Source organism: Haliotis asinina, chromosome 1, assembly GCF_037392515.1.
Source record: "Haliotis asinina isolate JCU_RB_2024 chromosome 1, JCU_Hal_asi_v2, whole genome shotgun sequence".
NCBI lineage: Eukaryota > Metazoa > Mollusca > Gastropoda > Lepetellida > Haliotidae > Haliotis > Haliotis asinina.
This window is the reverse complement of record NC_090280.1, coordinates 24,050,334-24,071,462: the sequence shown is the minus strand read 5'-3', so window position 1 is coordinate 24,071,462 and position 21,129 is coordinate 24,050,334. Positions and strand designations below refer to the sequence as shown.

The 21,129-nt window shown below is 40.6% G+C and overlaps 2 protein-coding genes across 2 annotated transcripts in view; one reads left to right on the top strand and one right to left on the bottom strand.

Annotated features, from left to right (window-relative positions):
• Nucleotides 1-4,010, top strand: part of LOC137264893 (multidrug resistance-associated protein 1-like) — a 41,268-nt gene extending 37,258 nt beyond the window's left edge. The window contains exons 19-24 of the mRNA XM_067800280.1: nucleotides 79-180; nucleotides 542-688; nucleotides 1,101-1,259; nucleotides 2,045-2,211; nucleotides 2,909-3,103; nucleotides 3,896-4,010. Of these exons, the coding sequence (XP_067656381.1) occupies nucleotides 79-180; nucleotides 542-688; nucleotides 1,101-1,259; nucleotides 2,045-2,211; nucleotides 2,909-3,103; nucleotides 3,896-4,010 (885 nt within the window). The remainder of the gene's footprint in view (nucleotides 1-78; nucleotides 181-541; nucleotides 689-1,100; nucleotides 1,260-2,044; nucleotides 2,212-2,908; nucleotides 3,104-3,895) is intronic.
• Nucleotides 4,011-9,852: 5,842 nt separating this feature from the next.
• Nucleotides 9,853-19,621, bottom strand: LOC137277993 (uncharacterized). Its single transcript, XM_067810024.1, has 5 exons — nucleotides 19,582-19,621; nucleotides 18,023-18,388; nucleotides 13,329-13,694; nucleotides 10,825-11,175; nucleotides 9,853-10,032 (listed from the first exon to the last, which is right to left on the bottom strand). Exons 1-5 carry the CDS (start codon nucleotides 19,619-19,621, stop codon nucleotides 9,932-9,934), a joined length of 1,224 nt encoding a protein of 407 aa, XP_067666125.1. The 3' UTR covers nucleotides 9,853-9,931.
• Between the last annotated feature and the right edge of the window lie 1,508 nt (nucleotides 19,622-21,129).

Genomic DNA, 21,129 nt, shown 5'->3' with positions numbered 1-21,129 from the left:
ACCCACCCTCTTACTCACTGACTCACTCACCCACCCCTTTACTCACTCACGCACTCACCTACTCAATCATTCACTCAGGTGACGGCAGCGCTCAACATGCTGGTTCAAGTGACCACACAGCTGGAGACAAACATCGTGTCTGTGGAGAGGATCGTGGAATACTCAAGCCTCCCGACAGAGGTCAGTGCATGAAACTGCTCTTTCAGCAGTGGTAGCTGAAGAGAAGGGGTCAAACATCATGTGACTGAGTCAGGGTGTTGAAGTCAGGTAGTGGTTTGAACGTATGGACATTGTGCCCACTGGCGGAGGGATGGCTGTTTAAATTAGTAATTGTTGCAGTCAAGGTGTTGCTGGGCATTTATGGTACATCTGACTGAGGGCATGACAAAGCTAGCTAGTTTTTGCTACAACGCAACATTCATCAATGGAGTCAAGCTGGTGACGATAAGACAATGCAGTGATTCAGTTTATATATCAGAAATATACATTTGACCTTGACCTAAACTGAGCATCATATGAGAATGAACCGCCTTCATGTTAGGGAGCTTGGATAGTTGCCGATCATCGTCCACCCCCGGAGTGGCCGGAGGAGGGCGAGGTGGAGTTGAACAACCTGCAAGTGAGGTATCGCCCAGAACTGGAAATGGTCCTGCAAGGAATATCGGCTCGTTTTGCACCATCAGAGAAGGTTGGTTCGCTGGAGGAGCATAAAACTCCCCTTGTGTGAAACACACGGAATATACTATCTCGGTTTCAAACATACACATAATATTGAACAATGGGCCACCTTTTTGTTGATAGGGGAGATAATTCTCCTTTTGAAATGATGCAAAGGGCTTTCCAAAGCAGGGGAGGTAGGGTAGCCTTGTGTTAAAGTATTCGCTCGTCACACATTGACATAATGTGTGAAGCTTATTTCTGTAGCCCCCCACCGTGATATTGCTGGAATATAATGTTAGGGGTTAGGGAGGCGTAAACCCAACTCACTCACTCACTCACTCACTCACACACTATCTGAAAGAGGTTGCAACTCGGTGCTGTGACAGTGGACCTACATGCAGATACAGGACTGATTCGTGTTTCATTCTTTTCTCTTCCAGGTTGGTGTCGTTGGCAGGACAGGGGCAGGGAAGTCGTCCTTGACCTTAGCCCTGTTCCGCATCTTGGATGCTGAAGGGGGGAGTATCTCCATCGACGGACTGGACATCGCCGACATTGGTCTGCATGACCTCCGTTCTCGACTCACCATCTTACCACAGGTGAGTTGTATGATCCCAGTGGCGCCGAGAATGAAAATCGACCACATACTGGGGCTGGCTGAAATATCAATAATCGGAATTATCGTCGACAGGAAACATTGTAAACTACCTTGCGCCAAAGTTAGGAGCCGGTAGAGGCTGTCATTTAAGACGCTCTGCTCGTTTATCTGATGCCACATGCGATTCGGAACATTATAAATGGATACATTGTTGCTACGTGGGGACTGAGAGTCTTCCACGTAGATGTTACGGGTACATGGCCGTATTGTATCAGTGAAGATTTGTCTTAATGATTTAACTCATTTGTTTTGGGGTTTATTTGTGCTGCCAATGATCTGGGTAATATTGATGATGAAATCTTTTCAGTGGTCACTTAATTAACTTTCACAACACAAAGGAGTGGGGAGGAGTGCGGAGTTACATTCGGTGTTGACCTTAAATCTTGTAAGACAGGCACAATGACATTTTGAACGTTCATGTTCACCAATAAATTCAAACTTAAACTTTCCAGGTTCATACTTGTACAGACATGATTTGCATCATAAAATCAGCATAGTTTCCAATCATTTTGTCTCTTGTTATGCATGATAAATCTTTTGTTTTTCCATCATGGTCACCACGAGATGTTTATGTACGTGTTGAGAACTCACCATTGCAGTTCTTAATTAACGTATTTAACATGGTCCTTCAACGCTCCTACAGATGAGATCACTTTGTGGAATAACGTTATATGTACGCTAGCTAATCTTCAGTGGCATTGGGTATAAACATCGTCTTATTTTCAGGAACCTGTGCTGTTTTCTGGATCTCTACGGATGAACCTGGACCCATCTGATGCCCACTCTGATGATGAAGTATGGCAAGCCTTGGAGCAGGCACATCTCAAAGAATACGTAACCTCCCTCGCTGCCGGCCTACAGCATGAATGTGAAGAGGGGGGACAGAATCTGAGGTAGAGACACCTTCCCATCCATTCCCCTAACGGAACTATATCATGGGTGAGGGGAGATAGAATCTGGAGAAGGGACTCCTTCCCTGCAATTCCCCTAATGGAACTATCACCTGGGTTTGTTGGGACAGAATCTGCGGTATTGACACCTTCCTTTCCCGTCCAAAAACGGAACAATAACCTGGGTTTAAGTTAGGACAGATTCTGAGGTAGGGACATCTTCCTTTCCCCCAGTGGAACTATAACCTGGGTTTGAGGGTGAAGGACAGAATCTTAGGAAGGGACACCTTCCTTTCCCGTCCCCGAACGGAACAATAACCTGAGTCTAAGTTAGGACAGATTCTGAGGTAGGGACATCTTCCTTTCCCCCAGTGGAACCATATCATGGGTGTGAGGATGAGGGACGAAATCTGGGATATTGACGGTGATGTGTCTGTCTAGTCTGGGGAAACTGCCATGCATGTAATCTGGTTTGTTCTGTTGCAACGCAGAAAAAAACAAAAAACTTTTAGTCTGTGTAATCTGGAGTGACCGTGAAGGAAATTTGTTCTGTTGTACAGTACAGTTACAGCTGGTCTATCTGATCTGGAGAGTGACAAAAGAGTCACTGAAGTGTTGTATTCCAGTGTAAGACAGCTTAAGTTGGTTGTATAGTCTGGAGTGTCTTACAACAGAGTCACTATAGTGCGTTGTATTCCAGTGTAGGACAGCGGCAGCTGGTCTGTCTAGCTCGGAGTCTGCTGAGGAGGACGAAGGTGTTGATCCTGGATGAAGCCACAGCAGCTGTTGACATGGAGACGGATGATCTCATTCAGAGCACTATCAGGACCGCCTTCAGTGACTGCACAGTCATCACTATAGCTCACAGGCTGAACACTATCCTTGACTATGATAGGTGAGTGGGTCATCACTATAGCTCACAGGCTGAACACTGTCCTGAAGTATGATAGGTGAGTGGGTCATCACTATAGCCCACAGGCTGAACACTATCCTGAACTATGATAGGTGAGTGGGTCAGCACTGCAGATTTAATTATGATATAGGGCCCGGTTGTCCAAAGTGCCGTTATTTTAACGTACCATTAAATACCAACGATACTTTTTAAATAGGTAAAGTTAGTTAGCAGTACGGTAATATTTGGATGCAGTAAGATCTTTTGTGAATATGTCGAGAGATAATGGTATGATTAGCATTTAAGAGCCTATTAAGAACCTAACCATTACAAACATTTCCTTGCGAACTGCATCATAATTCCGTCACAAAGGCATCGACAACAGAAGCACCTGAAGTGATGGCCTCAGTATCCTCTAAAAGTAAGAAAAGTAACAGAAGAGAAGGTTCAGCGCCGAAGAAGACATTGTCATTCAGACAGTGTTGCAGGATAATGCTTAGAGTCCTAGTCTTGTGACTTAATGTTCAGGAAGGCTGCATTTTGACTGAACGTTGGAAGTAGATCTAGAACTAGTCAGCTGATGCACCATCCCCATACCCTTACGTTAACACGGTTTTAACAGGTCGCTAAATGTTAAACGGGGTTTTGAACAAGCGGACCTGACAGATTAGTGTGTACTTTTAATCAAATTACTGTTCCTAGATACACAAAGTTCGTTGCCTGATCTAAGCATTATGTATTTCACTTTGCACTTCACATTCATATATTCCCTAATACAGACAACTTTTGTTTCAGGATCCTGGTGTTGTCTGCAGGTCAGATTCTGGAGTTCGATTCCCCTGACAAACTCCTGCAGGACAAGAAGAGTGTCTTTTACAACCTAGCAAGGGACGCTGGCATTGTCAGTTGATGATATTATCACATATAATTACTCCTTTAGGGAATATGGATATTACCATATATGATGACCCACTAGGAAATGTAGATATTATCATGCATGATGACCCTACCAAAGAATATACATATTATCACATTTGATAACCCCAGAAGGTATTCTCACATTTGATTAATGACTAGGGAATATACACATGGACCGTTGGGGAAGAAAGATATTATCACATATGAGGACCCCAATAGGGAATTAGATATTACCGTGCATGATGACCCCTCTAAGGAATATACACATTATCACATATGATAACTCCACTACGGAACGTAGATACCATCACACATGACCCGACTAGGAAATGTAGATATTGTCACATATGTTGATCCCAAAACGAGCTATAGATATTACCATATATGATGACCCTACTATGGAATAAAAATCTTATAATATATGATGACTCCACTAGGGAATGTAGATATAATCATATATGGTGATACCAAATCGGAATACAGATATTACCTCGATGACCCTACTTAGGAAATATAAATATTACTATGTATGATGACCCTATTTTGGAATATCACATGTGATGACCCCACTAACGAATGTAGGTATTACCACGTATGATGACCCTACTATAAAATACAGATATTTCCATATACGTTGACGGATCTGCCAGATTGTTGCTGGATAACATTGTGTTCGATACCTGGCCACGGAATTCAACATCGTCGGTTGTCGTTATCGTTGATGAGTTGATGAATGTGGACACTATCCCATATGAAGATACTACAGGGGAATATAGACATTATCCACTATGCAGAAACAGCAAGGCATGGACATTATCGCATGTGGAGACACCACAAGGGAATATGGATTTTATCACATATGGAGACACCACCATTGGATATAAACCGTATCTTACATGTAGACGACACAAGAGAATATGGACATTAATGTATATGGAGACACCAAAAGGGAAATGGCTATTATCGAATATGGACACACCACAAAAGAATATAGACATTATCCTATATGGAGATATGGGGATAAAGATATTACTTTAGATGATAACTCTAGGGAATAAAGATGTAATAAGGACTTATTATAGTAAGATATAATGTTTTGCAAGTTACGAAATGTCCCACACTTCACATATCACTAGACACATGGTATATACTGTTTATTATGTGCTTCCTGTTTTCGTTGTATTGTATTCAAACATTTAAGCAGTAAATCACTGCAACAGTAGTGTAGTAAGGTATACGAAAATAACCTTCTTACCTCGTTATAGTACAAATATTTCACGCATAACTATGATGTTCAAAATGTATAAGAATTCGTAAATGTACCTATATTGCTTTTTTCGTTCTTACAAACGAAGTAACTCACTCAGGTTGTAAAACACATGCGGCCAGACATAGACATACTGCAGACAATAGATGGCTGTTTGCATTGGAGTTATCATGTCACTTCCTGATTGACAAGCTGACCACTTAAGGATAATCCCACAAACAAGTCGGCGGTCTCAAAATCTGAACATCTTAAATGCTTCTGGCTAAATGAAACGGTAGCCTGTGTGTTTTATTACCACCGTCCGGTCACAGTCGGCCATATATTAGTCAATCGCTACGGTTAAGAATTTTGCCGTGACAAAAGGTGTACGAAATCCCCTGTGAACCAGCAAAACAGAACAAAAACAAGTTTAAAACATTCAAATATTATTATTAAGCGAAGAGAGCAAGTTATACAAAGTCGCAAGTCAATTTCACAATACCGATTTCAAACACAATACAAATGAAACAAAATCTAAAGCAATGGGTCACAAAATGTATAGCAAACTCACGAAAGTCTTAGTGTGAGAGAGAAACAGAAGGTAACACAAGGAGCGGTCTGACGGCGATTATGAAGATCAAGCGTTGGCAGCGATTGATTAGGTATACTCCAGTAATGTGTGTCCGCGTCCGACACGGCAACTAGCCTTTATATATAAAGTCATTTACTCTGGAACTTTCGAGCACTTACAACCATCGCCAACACTGTAGAATGCTCTAGTAGTCTCCCGGAAGTAACAAGTAGACAACAAGGGCAGATAACTCCAAAGTACTTCCGGAATGCTGCTGCCGAAATCCTAAAAGTGCTGACCATCTATCATACGAAATGTGACCCATCATAATTATTCTTCAAAACACTAAACGTTGTGATCCAAGAAATAATTATTACTTAATTAATAACAACATATACAGGAAATACACCCTCGTAACACAATTTATGAGAATATTGTATCAACCAGGAAGAACACATGAAATAACAAAGGATTAATAGTGACAGCAATTTACAATTGCTACGCGTTCCTCCGATATATAAGCAGGTGCAGTTTGACTGCCGCTAGCAACTCTGATGTCATCATTATCCTGAATTCATCTGTTTTTTAAGGTAAGGCATTTTCATGGTTGTCTCTGTGTTCGTTTCACCACATGTTGAAAGCGTTTAAACGCTGTGTGATTACTGTTTTAGATGTCGGTAACTTCAAAATTTTATCACATGTATTATCGTAGATGTTCAGCTACAGGCGTACGTTCGTTGGTTTAGTTATTGTTCAATGTATTGTGAAATTGTTATAGTGTTTAGGAAGGTTTCAACCCCGGAAACGTGTACATTTACACGTATGTAAAACTGTTATGTATATTCGAGTTGATAAGCGCTTACATTAAGATGAGTACGGTGGTGCTGAGGTTACCTATAAGAATCTAATGCGTGATCGTGTGTGTGTATTGTGTGTGCCATATTATTAGACAAAACTAAATTGTCCAATGTACGTTCATGTTTTGTTTTGATATATATATATATATATATATATATACGTATGTATGTATGTGTGTGTGTGTGTATATATATACACACACACACACACACACACACACACACATACATACATACGTATATATATATATAGACCAACAGTTCATATCGGATATTTGTTATGACGTACCTCATCGTGTGTTCATGCACATATGTATATTTAAATATATATAACTGAATTGAAATACCATATTGATCTAATGTTCACAACGTTGATGTTCTTCTAAGCTTGATAGTTGTAAAGGTGAATATTATATGCTGAAGCCAGTTGTAATATTGTATGATTATTCTCATATCTTCATATATTGATTTGAATTGAAACGTTTATTGAATACTCACTCTGCATCTGAATAAACCTTGGAACGCTAGCAACTCTGATATCATCATTATCCGGAAGTCATCTGTTTTATTTTAAGGCGAAAAATACTGTCAGTCAGCACGTTCTCACCATGTTTAACGTCAAGGATATATAAAATATGTTATATCGCACAATTTGTCCTTGGAGAATTCAATTATTACGCATTTTTAATGTGTACAGCACGAAGTATCCATTGCAACAGTCTGAGACCTGACTCCCGATTTGACATTGCCAATTGTGGAATGTATTTGCTAAGAAGGAGTGTTGTGTTCGTTATTTGGTCTGTTTGCAACAAGCAGGGCGTATGATGTTAGATGTTGATTCCAAAAGTCAATAGTTTACCAGAAATATGTTGGTAAATGAACTATTCACTAAAACACACAAACAACAAATGCATCTCAAATGAATCCAGAGGTATCACTACTGCAGTACAAATGGTAGGACAATGCAAATTAAGAAACAACGACGCGATTTAACAGTAGAGAAATGAAGACAGTGATGGTAATAGTCACTCCACAGCAACAGGGCGGTGGAATAGCCGAGTGATGAAAGTGTTGGTTCGTCACACTGTTCCCCTTTGGATGCAATGTGTAAAGACCATTTCTGTTGTACCCGCGCTGTGATATTGCTTGGATATTGCTGAAAGCGACCAAAAAATAAAATAAAATAAAACGCATTTATCCGAAGTCAACAACGGCAATCCAAGTTTCTCCATCAGCTGTATAAGCCTGAGTGGAATACCTGTGTTAGTGCGTATAGAGGAGCCAAATCTAGTTACTTTACTAAGGAACTCTCTGACAATGTGCAGAATCCTTCGTTCTGTCACAAATTCATTGGGACATGAATAGTCTGTAATTCATCGTCCACCAGTGACAAGGATCTTACAGACATTTTTTCAGCCTACGTTTCAAATACATTTGACAATGTTAGTTAAAGCTTTGACCAAGCATTTCTTGACTCACAGGATCTGCCAGCATGTCCACCCGATGACAGTATCTGCCTTGACAGCTTTGATTGTTTCTCTGAGGGTGAGATAGCTGCACTCATCAAACGGTCAAAAAAGACAACATGTCTTGTGGACCCAATGTCAGTTCGCCTCTTTGATGACTATTTGGAGACTCTTTTGCCAGTTACCACGAAACTGATCAACTTGAGCTTAGTTGATGGTGTCATTCCAGAGGTTTTTAAGCAAGCTGTGGTAGAGCCATTGCTTAGGAAAGAACATTTGTATATCATTGTATAACAGGTATATTTGTATACCTATCTCCAGCATTTCCTTTCTCTCCCTGATCCTTGAACGTGCAGCTGACGTCAAACTCAGATCCTACCTCTCTTCCAATGATTTTCTTAATAAATTCTAATTTGCCTGTCGTCCTGAGCACAGTTCTGAGACCGCCCTACTTCAAATTCTAAATGATCTGAGATGCATGTTTAATGGGCATTCTAGAAGTTGGTGAGTCAAAAATGAAACATACAGCTTTATGGATTACAACTTCTTGTTTATTACGTTGAGCGACGTTTCGATGTGGATTCTAACATCGTTATCAAGCTAAACGTGAATACAACAATGCAGACTCGGGAAATATGTCACTTCTCGTCTTGTTCGACCTCTCAGCGGCGTTCGACACGGTCAACTATGAGAAGCTCCTCAGACATCTTCAGGAAGTTATAACATACAAGGGGATGAATTGGCCTGGTTCCATTCCTATCTGAGCACGAGGAGTCAGTCAGTTCTTGTCTCTGACAGGATGTCTGCGTCAACGATTCTAGAATGTGGTGTACCCCAGGGCTCAGTCCGTGGGTCATTTCTCTTTGTGTTATACACAAAACCCTTGGAGAAGGTCATGATGACTTTGATGTGAACCGACCTCTAATTAATGCATTCCTTCAAACTGGGTGATGTACAAATAGACAGATAAAGTGTGAATCAGTGCACCAAGGCAATTAGCTCATGGATGATGATAAATGAGCTGAAGCTCAATGATGACAGGAGTGAGGCTATCTTGATTGGCACCTTGCATTGGATAAGGATAGACACTACGGTCATCGCAGTAGCCAGCTCAGATACCTCACTTTCATCGAATGTCGAGAACCTAGGTGTTTATCTTGATCCTTGTATCACCATGACATGTCAACTATCTCTATAGAGACGAATACTTCCATCTTCACTGGTAACATCTGCCATCTTATAATCACAGATCCCGCTACAAACTCAATCAGTCACTTGTTCTCTCCAGAACTGAATATTGCAATAGCCTACTCTTTGGAAGCTCCCCAAATCAGGATCTTCTCTCAGTTCCCTCAGTTCATCTCAAACACTCATAGGTCATTCAAATTCGCATCACCAACCCTGTGGAACAGTCTTCCTGCTACAATGCTTCATCCTTAGAATCATTAAAATCGGGTTATATTTTCCCCACCCTTCAAAACCCTGAAGCAACGCCAAATGGATCGTATCACTTTTACTTTTTCATCAACACATTATACGACACATTTCTTTTTCTTCTCATATCTTTGTCTGACTATATGAGCTTATCATGAGCAATGTTAATACTTATAATTGTTCGACAAAATCTGACTGAACAACCATTCTGTACACCACCGACTCACATCCAATACATAATGCAAAATCACCAGTGTTCCATATGCATCTCAATATTATTTGCAGTTTACTCATTATTTGCATATACATGTATATATGTGTGTGTACTTTCAGTTCGTGTCACACAAGCAGCTCGTCGTGATGTAGTCGTATCAGAATCAGGGAGCACAGGAGGATGAAGACGTTCACAAGCTTTCCTGAACAGCCGCACGTGGTCACATCTGAAACCGAAGCAAACCTTGTTCAGCCATCTTGGTGAAATCAGCTGTGTCAAAAAGATTTATTGCCATTCCAGATTATCCTATTTACATCACTAATTAATCCCAATCCAATTTTGTGAATTTCGTGTTTTTAGAATCCCTTGCTATTCTAGGGCGGAATCCGAACATTTGCTGTCTTCGGAAACTAAAATGGCTGCCTCCATGGTACACATGTACATGTACCTTCATTCCCAAAGGCCTGACAGCCTTACCATAGATCTTCCAATACCAACCAAAGGAGATCCAAACTGTATTTCACAACCTGGGTTTTACAAAATATCTAGATTTAATATTGTTAGAGAAATATATTTTCCTTTACAAACGTCCGTTGCAGTCAAGTAGTCAGTATATGCCAAATACAGGGGTCGCGATTAGGGGTGGAGGTGGGCTGTTAATAGATTAGAGTAATACAGGTGTATACAAACAGAAGTGACCCAGCCCGCCATGTAACCACCACAAAAATGACATTGCATTGTCCAACATGATTGATTAACACAAATCCTATCCGTTCATATACCTACCAGTAAAACTGTTGCTACCATGACTAACCCTATCCGCTCTTGTATCTAGCAGCAAAAGTGTTGCTATGCAAGACCATCTCCACCCGTTTTTTTCGTACCTACCAGCAAAGTTGCTGGTACGCTAGACAATCCCTATCCGTTCTTCCTCTTACCAGCAAGACTTTTGCAACGCTAGACAATCTATGTCTGTCCTTGTCCGTCCAAAACTAACCCTATCCGTTATTGTACCTACCAGCAAGACTAATCCTTTCTGATTCCGAACAATACAATCCACAGCTGTCTCCTTCTGAGATGGGGAGTGACGGATGAGAAACCTCACAACTGACGGACATATCCTGGTCAGCCTGCACTAGCGTCAGGGTGAGGTGATCATGCCTTTCATAGGTACAAGATCGGTGACGTAGGTAGGGGTAGCCAGGATCAGATAGAGGTGTCAGGTCCACGGGCACCTGTCCCGGTCGTCGTGCGATCCACGTGAAGGATCCAGATGGATCACCGACAGGTCCAGAACAGTGGAAGGTCACAGAATCTCCCACACAACCTGTTGTCTTGCCCACGGTCAGTGTGGGCTTGGAGAGTGGCGCTGGAACATCAGCAAAAGCCCAAAGGAGAGTGGATTATAAGCATTCGATGAAGATACAAACATGTAAAAGTGAAGCGGGCATGCTAATATTGATATCATTGTGTTGCTTAAACGACTTTGGATCTGACAAGTTTGATAAAGGTTCGTGCAGAACAGAGACCATAATTATATCGATCTCTGCGCAGAATGTTAGTGAGTGAGTATGGATTTACGTCGCGTTTAGCAATATTCCAGCAATACCCTGACCGAGGACACCATTAATGCACTCCAGACATTGTACCCGGGAATCGAACCCGGGTCTTCAGTATGGTAAGCGGATGATTTAACCATTAGGGTACTACACCGCTCCCAGAATAACGTCATGGCTCTTTGTTAAGGTTTCACATGCATGGCTAGTGTTTTTGGGAGGACAAAACATCAAGCATGTAGATGATAACATGCAGTATCTTGAATATCGTCTAATAAACCCGTTGACAACCAACTAAGTGTATGTTGTATGATATAGCGTCTCTATGCCTTGAGCAAGCAATAGTTGCATGAATATGTGTGCTATATAAACATCCTATAATTTATTACATCTGATGAGGTGGTGTGCGATGTAACACAGTTATAACCATCGGATAATGTTTTTATGATCGAACACCTTTATAACCATCTAAACGTGTGTAGTATGTGATAGTATGTTTATAACTACATAATGGTGTAGAGTATGATATAACACGGTTATAGCTACCGAATGATGTAGTGTATATCAAACGCTTAAAACTACACAATATGGTGTATTACAAGACACTATTATGGATGACAACTTCTTTAATTCTTTTAACACGACGTTTCCAGGCTAATTCGTGCCCCCTCGTCAGGTGGATCACATAACGTGCTTATAACTCTCTAATGGTGTAGTGTATGACATAACATATTCACAACTACGTATTGGTGTAGTATATGATATAAGATGTTTATAACTACCCTATGGTGTAGTGAGATGAGACTTTTATAACTACTTAATGATGTAGTGTATGATATAACACGTTTATAACTATCTCATGATGTAATGTTCGATGTAACCTGTGTATAGCCCTCCAATGGTATACTGTAATGTACAACCCGTTAATATTTAGCTATTGATTTGAGGTATAACATAACACGTTTAAACCCCGATCTAATGTGATGTATGATATACCATGTGTATACATATGATATACTGCATGATATTTGTTTGTAACTTCCTAGTCATGTGCAATATGATGCAGCACATTAGTAACATAGTAAAGTTATCTAATGTGAAAAACTATGTTACTATAAGGTGAACGCTGATATTACTATAAGGGTAACGCTATTTGTCAGGGCATTATCATTTGCAGAAGCCCGAGGTCTTTCATTAACTGCCCGAAAACAGACCGAGGGCTCCTGCAAGTGACAATGCACTGAAAAATAGCGTTACCGTTATTATGGCTAAAATGAGTACACTTTTTGTTAAAATAAGAATAAAAACAACGGCATCGGTTTAGAAGCATTTACTACTAACAACAAACGACGGGGGTCACTGACACACATTTTACGAACATAGATACGTCACAGAACAATACAGATGACGTCACGAGAGTGACGACATTCGACCTTTACCTCTGTCCATACTACAAGTCGACATTATTTTCAGTGATCACTGTTTTCGGTATATTGTAAATATTGGAACAATTGTTATGGTTGGCACAGGCAAGAAAGTGCATACTGTCAAAGGTACATGTGACGAATGTGAGCCAGATATATCGTCAATAATGAGCCCAAGTTCAAACGAACCGTAGGTGATTGAACTTCAACAGCTGAGGTACTTATGACATCACCTAATAACAAGCCTGATAATGGCCTGTCGTCACGCATTTTGCGGGCATTATTAAGTTACACTGGCCCGCTCATTCTGATAACGAGCGGGCGTTTTAATGATAATTCTATCCATTTTAGCCATAAACGCTTATAACATGCGAAGTAAAATATAGGATGTTTTCCGACCAACTAATGATGTGATATACGTTTTTGTCACATGTGTATGACAAAACACAGCTAAATTATATCAAATGATGTATGATAAAGGGGTAATGGGCTGTAATCTAATCTGAAACATGCATTATGAATTTGAATAAAGGATCCTCCACGCGCCCTACCTGACATTGTGAGCTTATCCGTCTCCATACAATATTCACCACAGACGTCCCTTGGGGATGGAGACAAGCCTTCTGTCTGGTCACTCAAGACACAACGCAGGACCATGCCATCGTCCTCGCTCGTCAGGTTGATCTTCAAATGTGTTATCAGTTTGTATCCACATTTTCCATCCGGTTGGTAGGGGGCACCTCGGTCAGCGTAGGGCGTCAGGTCAACGGGGTCATGACCTTCACGGTACCCATACCACTTGAAGTTAGCATCAGATCCTCTTACAGCTCCAAGACAGGCTACATCCAGGTCCTGACCGTCGTCATAGCAGCCGTTGGGTAGTATTATTTTTGGTTTGGATATGGGTCCTAAAGACGAAATCGAGCGGTTAGAGATCTAGTTATTTTCTGAGAAGATTTAACTAACGTCAGTTTAGGGGTACTTTGAATGGATCGTTTCTTTCATCACTGTAGACTGAGAGTTGGATGTCAAGGATGCTCGAGTGAAACCATTGCATACTCAAAGCACTGTTTTAGAAATTGTCTTGTAAACCTTAACCCGTGCCTCGTGGATAGACATGTGTTGTAGTGGTGGGATATAGCGGATGTTTCGACATTTTGTGTTTATGACAACATGTGTGGTTCCTTGGCGAGTGTGTGACCTGTGAGTGACCTCATTTATTTTTGACTTTAGAACCGATAAGGGTTTGTTTATAATTAGTTTACATAGAATTATGACATGGTTGAAATGACAAGACACCTATACCACAACTTATCAAGGTAGGAGAACGTTTCCAAGAAATGAGTATGTGATCGAAGGCCTTGATAGCCACTGGCAATCGGATCTCATGGATATGGTCTCACAGGCACAGTTCAACCATTGTGTGAAGTATTCATTAGTCATCACAGATCTGTTTCCATGTTATTTGTGGGTACTTCCGCTGATGTCGACAAAAGGTCCAGAAGTGCTGAAAGCATTGACTGAATCATGGAAGACACAAAATCGTTGACATGGTATTTTTCAATATGGCATGGGTTTAGGATTAAGAAGCCTTTCTGAAAAAGCACAAGGTAACCCAACTGTTTATGCTGAATGAAACCAAGGCTCCCTATGCTGAGAGAGTACATGTTATAGGTATATGTTGAAACATTTAGTTATAGATATATCGATACCTTACAAGAGCTACAATCACATGAAATCACATGAAATGTTAGAACAGTGCCTTGCTAGTATAACTAATGAGTGAGACTCTATCAGTATTTGAATAAACCCACACACCGTAAAAAGGAAGCTCACCTTCAAAGTGGGTGATAAAGTCAGAATCAGGCACCTAACTAGATCAGAGAATGTCAAGAAAAATGGTCTGGTGAAACCTTTATAGTAATAAGAACATATTGGTCTCAAGGCAAAGACAAGCTTAAAAACTGGGGCGGTGATCCTATTAAAGGTGCCTTTCATTCATCAGAGCTACAAGCAGTGGTAGAAAATCCCAATCAGGAGTACAGAGTTCAAGAAATTGTCAAAAAGAGGGCCAAAAAATAAACAAAAAGAAGTAGTGGTGCAATGGTTCCATTGGTCTACAAAATATAATTCTTGGACTCCAGAAAGTAATGTGAAACAGTGTAAAAACACAACGTAACCTCTTTTCGAAGTCATTTATGATGGAGGACTCTACAGCAGCAGTATGTCTTATCCGGACTACAATCGTCTGACACTTGGATATTTTGGAGAGGGGTGGGGGGTGGGGAGGGAAGTTGCCAAAACAGAAACAGTGTTTTTCTCTCAAATTATCATTATTTACATTGTGGGCAATTTTTCTTTGGATAAACGAAACTCAAAGTTGTGGATAGTGCTCCTCAGCCGCAGTTTGAGATATGTGTTACCTAATCCTAATATTAAATCTAAACATGGATAAATATAGTATGATGGGAAGGACAGATTGGGAACACCTTTATCCAAACAACAAATCGTTTAACTTCAGAATGGGTTTGAATGAAGCAATTCATCTTGACCAAAGATGAAGGATAGGACTGTATTGTCCTGGAACACAGATAAAAAAGTCGGAACGTCGCGACTGAGATCCAAGCTAACACAAAACGTTTCTAAAACGGTCTCTAGTAGTTTCTCATGGAAATGTTTTTAAAAAACGTTTTGATGATGTTTTTAGAACGTTTACGAAACGTTTATTAAACGTTATGAAAACGTTTCAAGTACCGCTATTAAGACCTTTTCGTGAAACAGGATCGAATCTTCTCCACACCAACGTTTTAGGACAGCTATTAAAACATTTGTGAAGGTCTTCCTACAGTTTGATTGAAACCAAATCACAACAAAATACAATCGTTAGTGAAACATTTTGAGGTTAAATATTCCTGATTAGAATTCTCTGTTCACCGCAGGAATAAACAATAACTTCAAGTTGAAAATAATGGTTGTGAAATTTCACCTGTACAAAAATATCTGTGAAAAAACTTTAAACGGATGTGAACATTTTGTCAAGTGTCAGTTCCCCCAACAGTGTTGGATGTTGAAGACTGTACAGTGTACAACATAAGACTAGACAACATAATTCTAAAACAAGGTGTGAGCATTCACATAATTGTTCTACGGTCAATTTTGATATCTTGCACTGTGAACATTCATCCTTTGTAAAGGTAAACAACTTTACCTTTAAACAAAAGACGATGATGTGTCATCAAAAATACTTTCAAATAAAAGTTCATCCTGCCATGAAAAGGCAACTTATCATTTTTAACTTGGGACAAATATCTGTTATCTACAATATTCGGTTCAGTAAAACTAATACAAGTTCCTTATGTAATTCCTATTGTATATGATTAATGGTCTACGGAGGTTTATTGATCTGTATGTATTTTGTAAGTTTTCGATAAATACTGCTGGAAATTTGAACTATTCCACATAGTTTTACAACACAGAAACATTATGCAGCAGTGAGTGAGTGAGTTTAGTTTTACGCCGCACTCAGCAATATTCCAGCTATGTGGCGGCGGTCTGCAAATAATCGAGTATGGACAAGACAACCCAGTGATCAACAACATGAGCATCGATCTGCGCAATGTGTCACCATGTCAGCGAGCCTGACCACCCGATCCCGTTAGTCGCCTCTTATGACAAGCACAGTCGCCCTCTATGGCAAGCATGGGTTGCTGAAGGCATATTCTTCCCCGGGACCTATCTTCACTTTAGCATTGTTTTTATTGTCATAGTGCACACTGAAATCACCAAGGAATAACACATTGTTTTTGTCGTGGATAGAAAACAAATGTGATAGATCCCGATTAAAGTCAATGTGATGCACCTAGAGTGTACAAGCTGCTAAACTGTATTGTATAACGATGTCATCTGTTTTCATGTCATAATTTACAGATTTCCTTGCAGAGAGGACATCATATATATCTAACAACACGTGTTAATGGGGTCAAACAATTTAGTGAGCATTGCGCGCCGCCAATGCAGAGCACCTACACAAACAGACTACTGAAATTTGGCGCATTGCTACATGTAACATGTCAGCTCGCTACCGTTGATACAAGAGTTGACTCAAGAAAATACTAGGGGTACTAGAGCATTTGAGTAGAATTAACGAAAGTGGTGTTCTCGGTCGTGATGCAAGATTTTGTCTTGACTGAATAGGAGCATCGCGGACTCTCGGTCAGTACTAATTGTACCCCGCCATTCCCCAAACCGGAAGTATTTACAGATATGTAGCCGGAAGTATTTAAAGACACCTTGCAATCGTCTCCACTCAAAATATCTTTAATTCACTGAAATATATGTCTAATTTAATTCAAGATATATTCAATACAATTCAAGACATCTTCCAAACAATGTTATAGTAATAGCAAAGATATCTATAATCGAATTAGAGATATCACTAATTGAACATTTGTGGATATGTGCCAATCATATCATGATATCTGGAACTGAATTCAAGATATTTTCAGTTGAATTTCCAGATATCTTGAATTAATTTCTTGTAAAATTATGTACTCGATGATCTTAATTATTTTACAGATATCTTTTACATATTTAGTACCCCGCTGGCAATGGCAACTCACTCGGTACTTCGTGGTAGTACTCCTTTATCTCGAATAATATTGAATCACGCATGATGCATGGATTTTTTTGCGAAAGCAAATCGATTAATCAAAATTTGTGGGTTTTTTTGTGTGTCGTCTGTAAAATTTAGCGATGGCTACGAGATTCGAATAGTTTGATTCACTCAGGTTGCCTGAATTGTACGATCCGTACCCATGATTTAACCAGTTCAGAATTAGCATTCAGGTGTTCGGTACGATAAATACGTTGTTCACTGGTCATTCGGTGACCATGAGTTGATGTACCTTCGATGATTGTTTATGTTCTCTGAGCCCGTAAGGCATCAACCCATCAACAGTACTGGCCCAACATTTGAACATGACAGCGCTAAGAGTCATTCTTCGGTTCTGATAACTTAAGGAACGCCGATGTTGACGTCATGGTTTGAACCGGATGGAACACATTGGGGATGGAGAGAGAGAGAGAGACAGAGACAGACAGACAGACAGACAGACAGACAGACAGACAGGGCGTGATTTCAGCATTGATATTTCACTTCTAAGTGCTTTCCATAAGGCAAAAGCTTTAGTTGTTAACGTCTTTTGCCAAACAAGCTCCAGACTCACCGCCGACTCACCTACAACTTGTAAGTCCATGCCTTCATAGGAGTACGTGGCGTTGGTCTGAACGTTGCAGTAGTAGCTGGCAGCGTCTCCACACTCCACCACGTCAAACCTGAGAGTCACGTAACCATCTTCCACCACCAGGGTCGTTCTGTTCCTCAGTCTGGCGCCACCCGACAGGTACTCCGCCGTGTTGTTGAGGGGCCAGAAGTTCACCAGATCAACAAAACCGATACTGTCAACGTACGTGTCAATATACACATAATCTACCTCCTCCCCTTCAGACAAACTGAATGAGCAAGTAATGTCGACTGGGTTCGGACCTTCAATTGCTGTCCTGTCCGTAGTGTTTACAACCACGCCGCATGCCAAGCGAAGACCTGGACACGATATTACATGGACGGTCATCATCATATTCATACCTGATAACTCCTCTACGTACAATCATGAAATTTCACGGGTTTCAAAAGTTTATTAATTGTTATGGATGTGACAGAAGACATGTTCGGATAACATTTACATTTACATCGTTTACACGTTGCTGAAAGATTTACCGAGGTTTATGATTTGTCTGTGCTAAAGTCACTAAACAGATGTCTAAAACCTACAAACGTCCACATGAGCAAAGTTTGATATTCTTTTTAATACAGAATCTAAAGACATGAAGACTTAAATCGACTCTACATACTCTTACATTATTTTAATGAGTGAGTTAGTTAGTTTAGTTTACGCCGCACTCAGCAATATTATAGCTATATGGAGGCGGCGGTCTGTAGAGAATCAAGTCTGGACCAGACAAGCCAGTGATCAACAACATGAACATCGATCTTCGCAACTGGGATAAGATAATAAAGCCTATCACCCAATTGCATTTAGTCGGGGGAAACCAGAAAGGGGCTTCACACAGTCTATCCGTATGGGGAATCGAACCCGGGTCTTGAGCGTGACGAGTGAATGCTTTGACCACTGGTCTACCGCACCGTCCCGTACTTAGTCAACATAAGATCAATGAGTATGGTAAAAAGTGTTCATTTGCAAGGTTATTTATTACTCAATTTTGTCGGCATACTCGACCAAATAATTAACACATGCAAAGAAAACATCGACCGCCAAAAGGAGAAATGTGTTCTGAAGAGTTATAAAACAAGTAAAGAAAGTTAATCGGGGTTAATTTCCCTTTAACCTGGTAATCACTGGAAGCTGGCATCATCGACTACTATGACTATAACATGTTTTATTATGATCATGAATATATGCGAGTGCTTGCAGTTGTATTAATTATATATAGCTGCACATTGAAGAAAAGTATTTGATATTACCGTGACATGAGAATAATATGTTTCATCATAATCATGAATGTGTGCTTGTATTAATCATGAACACCTGAAAACTGAAAAGCATTCGTCATTACAGATGACTTTGACTATGTACAATGGACTCTGCTTTTATCTGAGATTTATTATTGCTGTGGAAAGGTTATGGTCGTCTCTATTCTCATTACAATAATGAATATGTACGTATGCGTGCATTAAACGAATAACTAATAACTGAAAGCATAATTATTTGACATTACCGATGACTATGACGCACTGGAGCATCCATCGTGACCCCATAATCAGCACGGAGGAGCGCAGGAGAATGTTCAGCCAGGAGACGAGGAGGGTTTGACATATGGGAGATGCCATTGCGCCACTCGCAGGGTGGTCAGGTACAGTGGTTCAGTCCAAAAACCGAAACGCGCAGTTTGGTTAGCCCCTATTTTGGGACACAACAAGAAGGAGGATCAGAAGAGGATCCTACATATAGGCGTGCACACTTAATGTAAAGGCTAGGTTTCTTATACGTTGCACTCGTCGCTATATGGCTGAACTCACTCACTCACTCACTCACTCACTAACTCACTAACTCACTCACTCATTCACGCTATGCTGCTAATCGAACAATTTAACATTTCAAGGTCAATTAATATCTTGAAAATTCTTCACATGGGCGATGACGTACGCAGGTAAACGTGTTACCGTGCGTTTGACGTGAATTCAGGTCGATGGGATAGAATAGTGGTAAACGCGTTCGCTCGTCACGCCGAAGACAGGATTCGATCCCCAACATGGGCCTTATATGTGAAGCTCACTTCTGGTGTCACCCCAAGGTGATATTGATGGAATATTACTAAAAGCGGCGTAAAACTAAACCCACTCACTACAGAACGAAACATTCCTGAACCGAAACAGAAGACGGAGTGATGTGAAACGTATGTCCTTGAATTTGAATCCACTTACACAAAACGAAACACAAATTGGTGCTTTCATTTGCTCATTCGTTACATGCAAAAACATGCACACGTTTTAAACTGGACGTTAACATAGAGACAAATGTGCTTGCGGAGACTTACTGAACATCGTTACACTTTCATGTGATGTGTCGGGGGTAAACAGTATTCTGATCTATCACGGACGATTCCTATTAAATAACTAGATAACGAGGGAAGGTTGAGACAGAATACAGCCACACCATTGGACACGGTCAAGACAATGTACTGCGGGTTAATGGTTCTGTGTACCGGCGTGTATTTCGCATTCCTGGTCGGCTGGTTGGTTCTTCAGCGAATCTGACCACCCGATTCTGTTAGTCGCTTCCTCCGACAAGCATGGGTTACTGAAGATCAACCTGGATCTTTATGGGTCATAATATTACTGGAGTTCATTTCACCTTATTTCCTTATACAATTTCTCAGCAAAGGTTGATCCGGATTTCAAATCCACACCTCATCATCATCACACAATATCTGTTTTACTGACCGACGTAGCATTTATCAACGGACATATTCCCGTGTGGACCCGAGACAGAATGTGTCCACAGCACCCCATTGCTGGTCGTAAGAGGCGACCAAATTGGGCAACCTGTTTGCCATGGGTTGCGTGCCGTGTCGGCGGAGGACGGGATCCTGGTGGTTGAGGGCAGTTAGGCTTTTAACTGCGTTCCATTTGCTCAACACACCACTTCGGCCCTTACTTCACCTAGACGGGTGGTTGAACTGGCCCGATTCTATCAATCGGCTGGTCACGCCAAGCCCTGTGCATGGATTTTATACGATTGCACAACATTTGTATTTGGACTTTTT

What these genes read in the sequence shown, in the direction of transcription:
- LOC137277993 (XM_067810024.1), bottom strand. Translation starts at nt 19,621, where the DNA reads ATGGGGTCACGATGGATGCTCCAGTGCGTCATAGTCATCG. An exon ending in CATGGACTTACAAGTTGTAG is followed by an intron (nt 13,695 to 18,022) that starts GTGAGTCGGCGG and finishes TTTCGTCTTTAG; the next exon opens with GACCCATATCCAAACCAAAA. An exon ending in CACAATGTCAGGTAGGGCGC is followed by an intron (nt 11,176 to 13,328) that starts GTGGAGGATCCT and finishes CTGATGTTCCAG; the next exon opens with CGCCACTCTCCAAGCCCACA.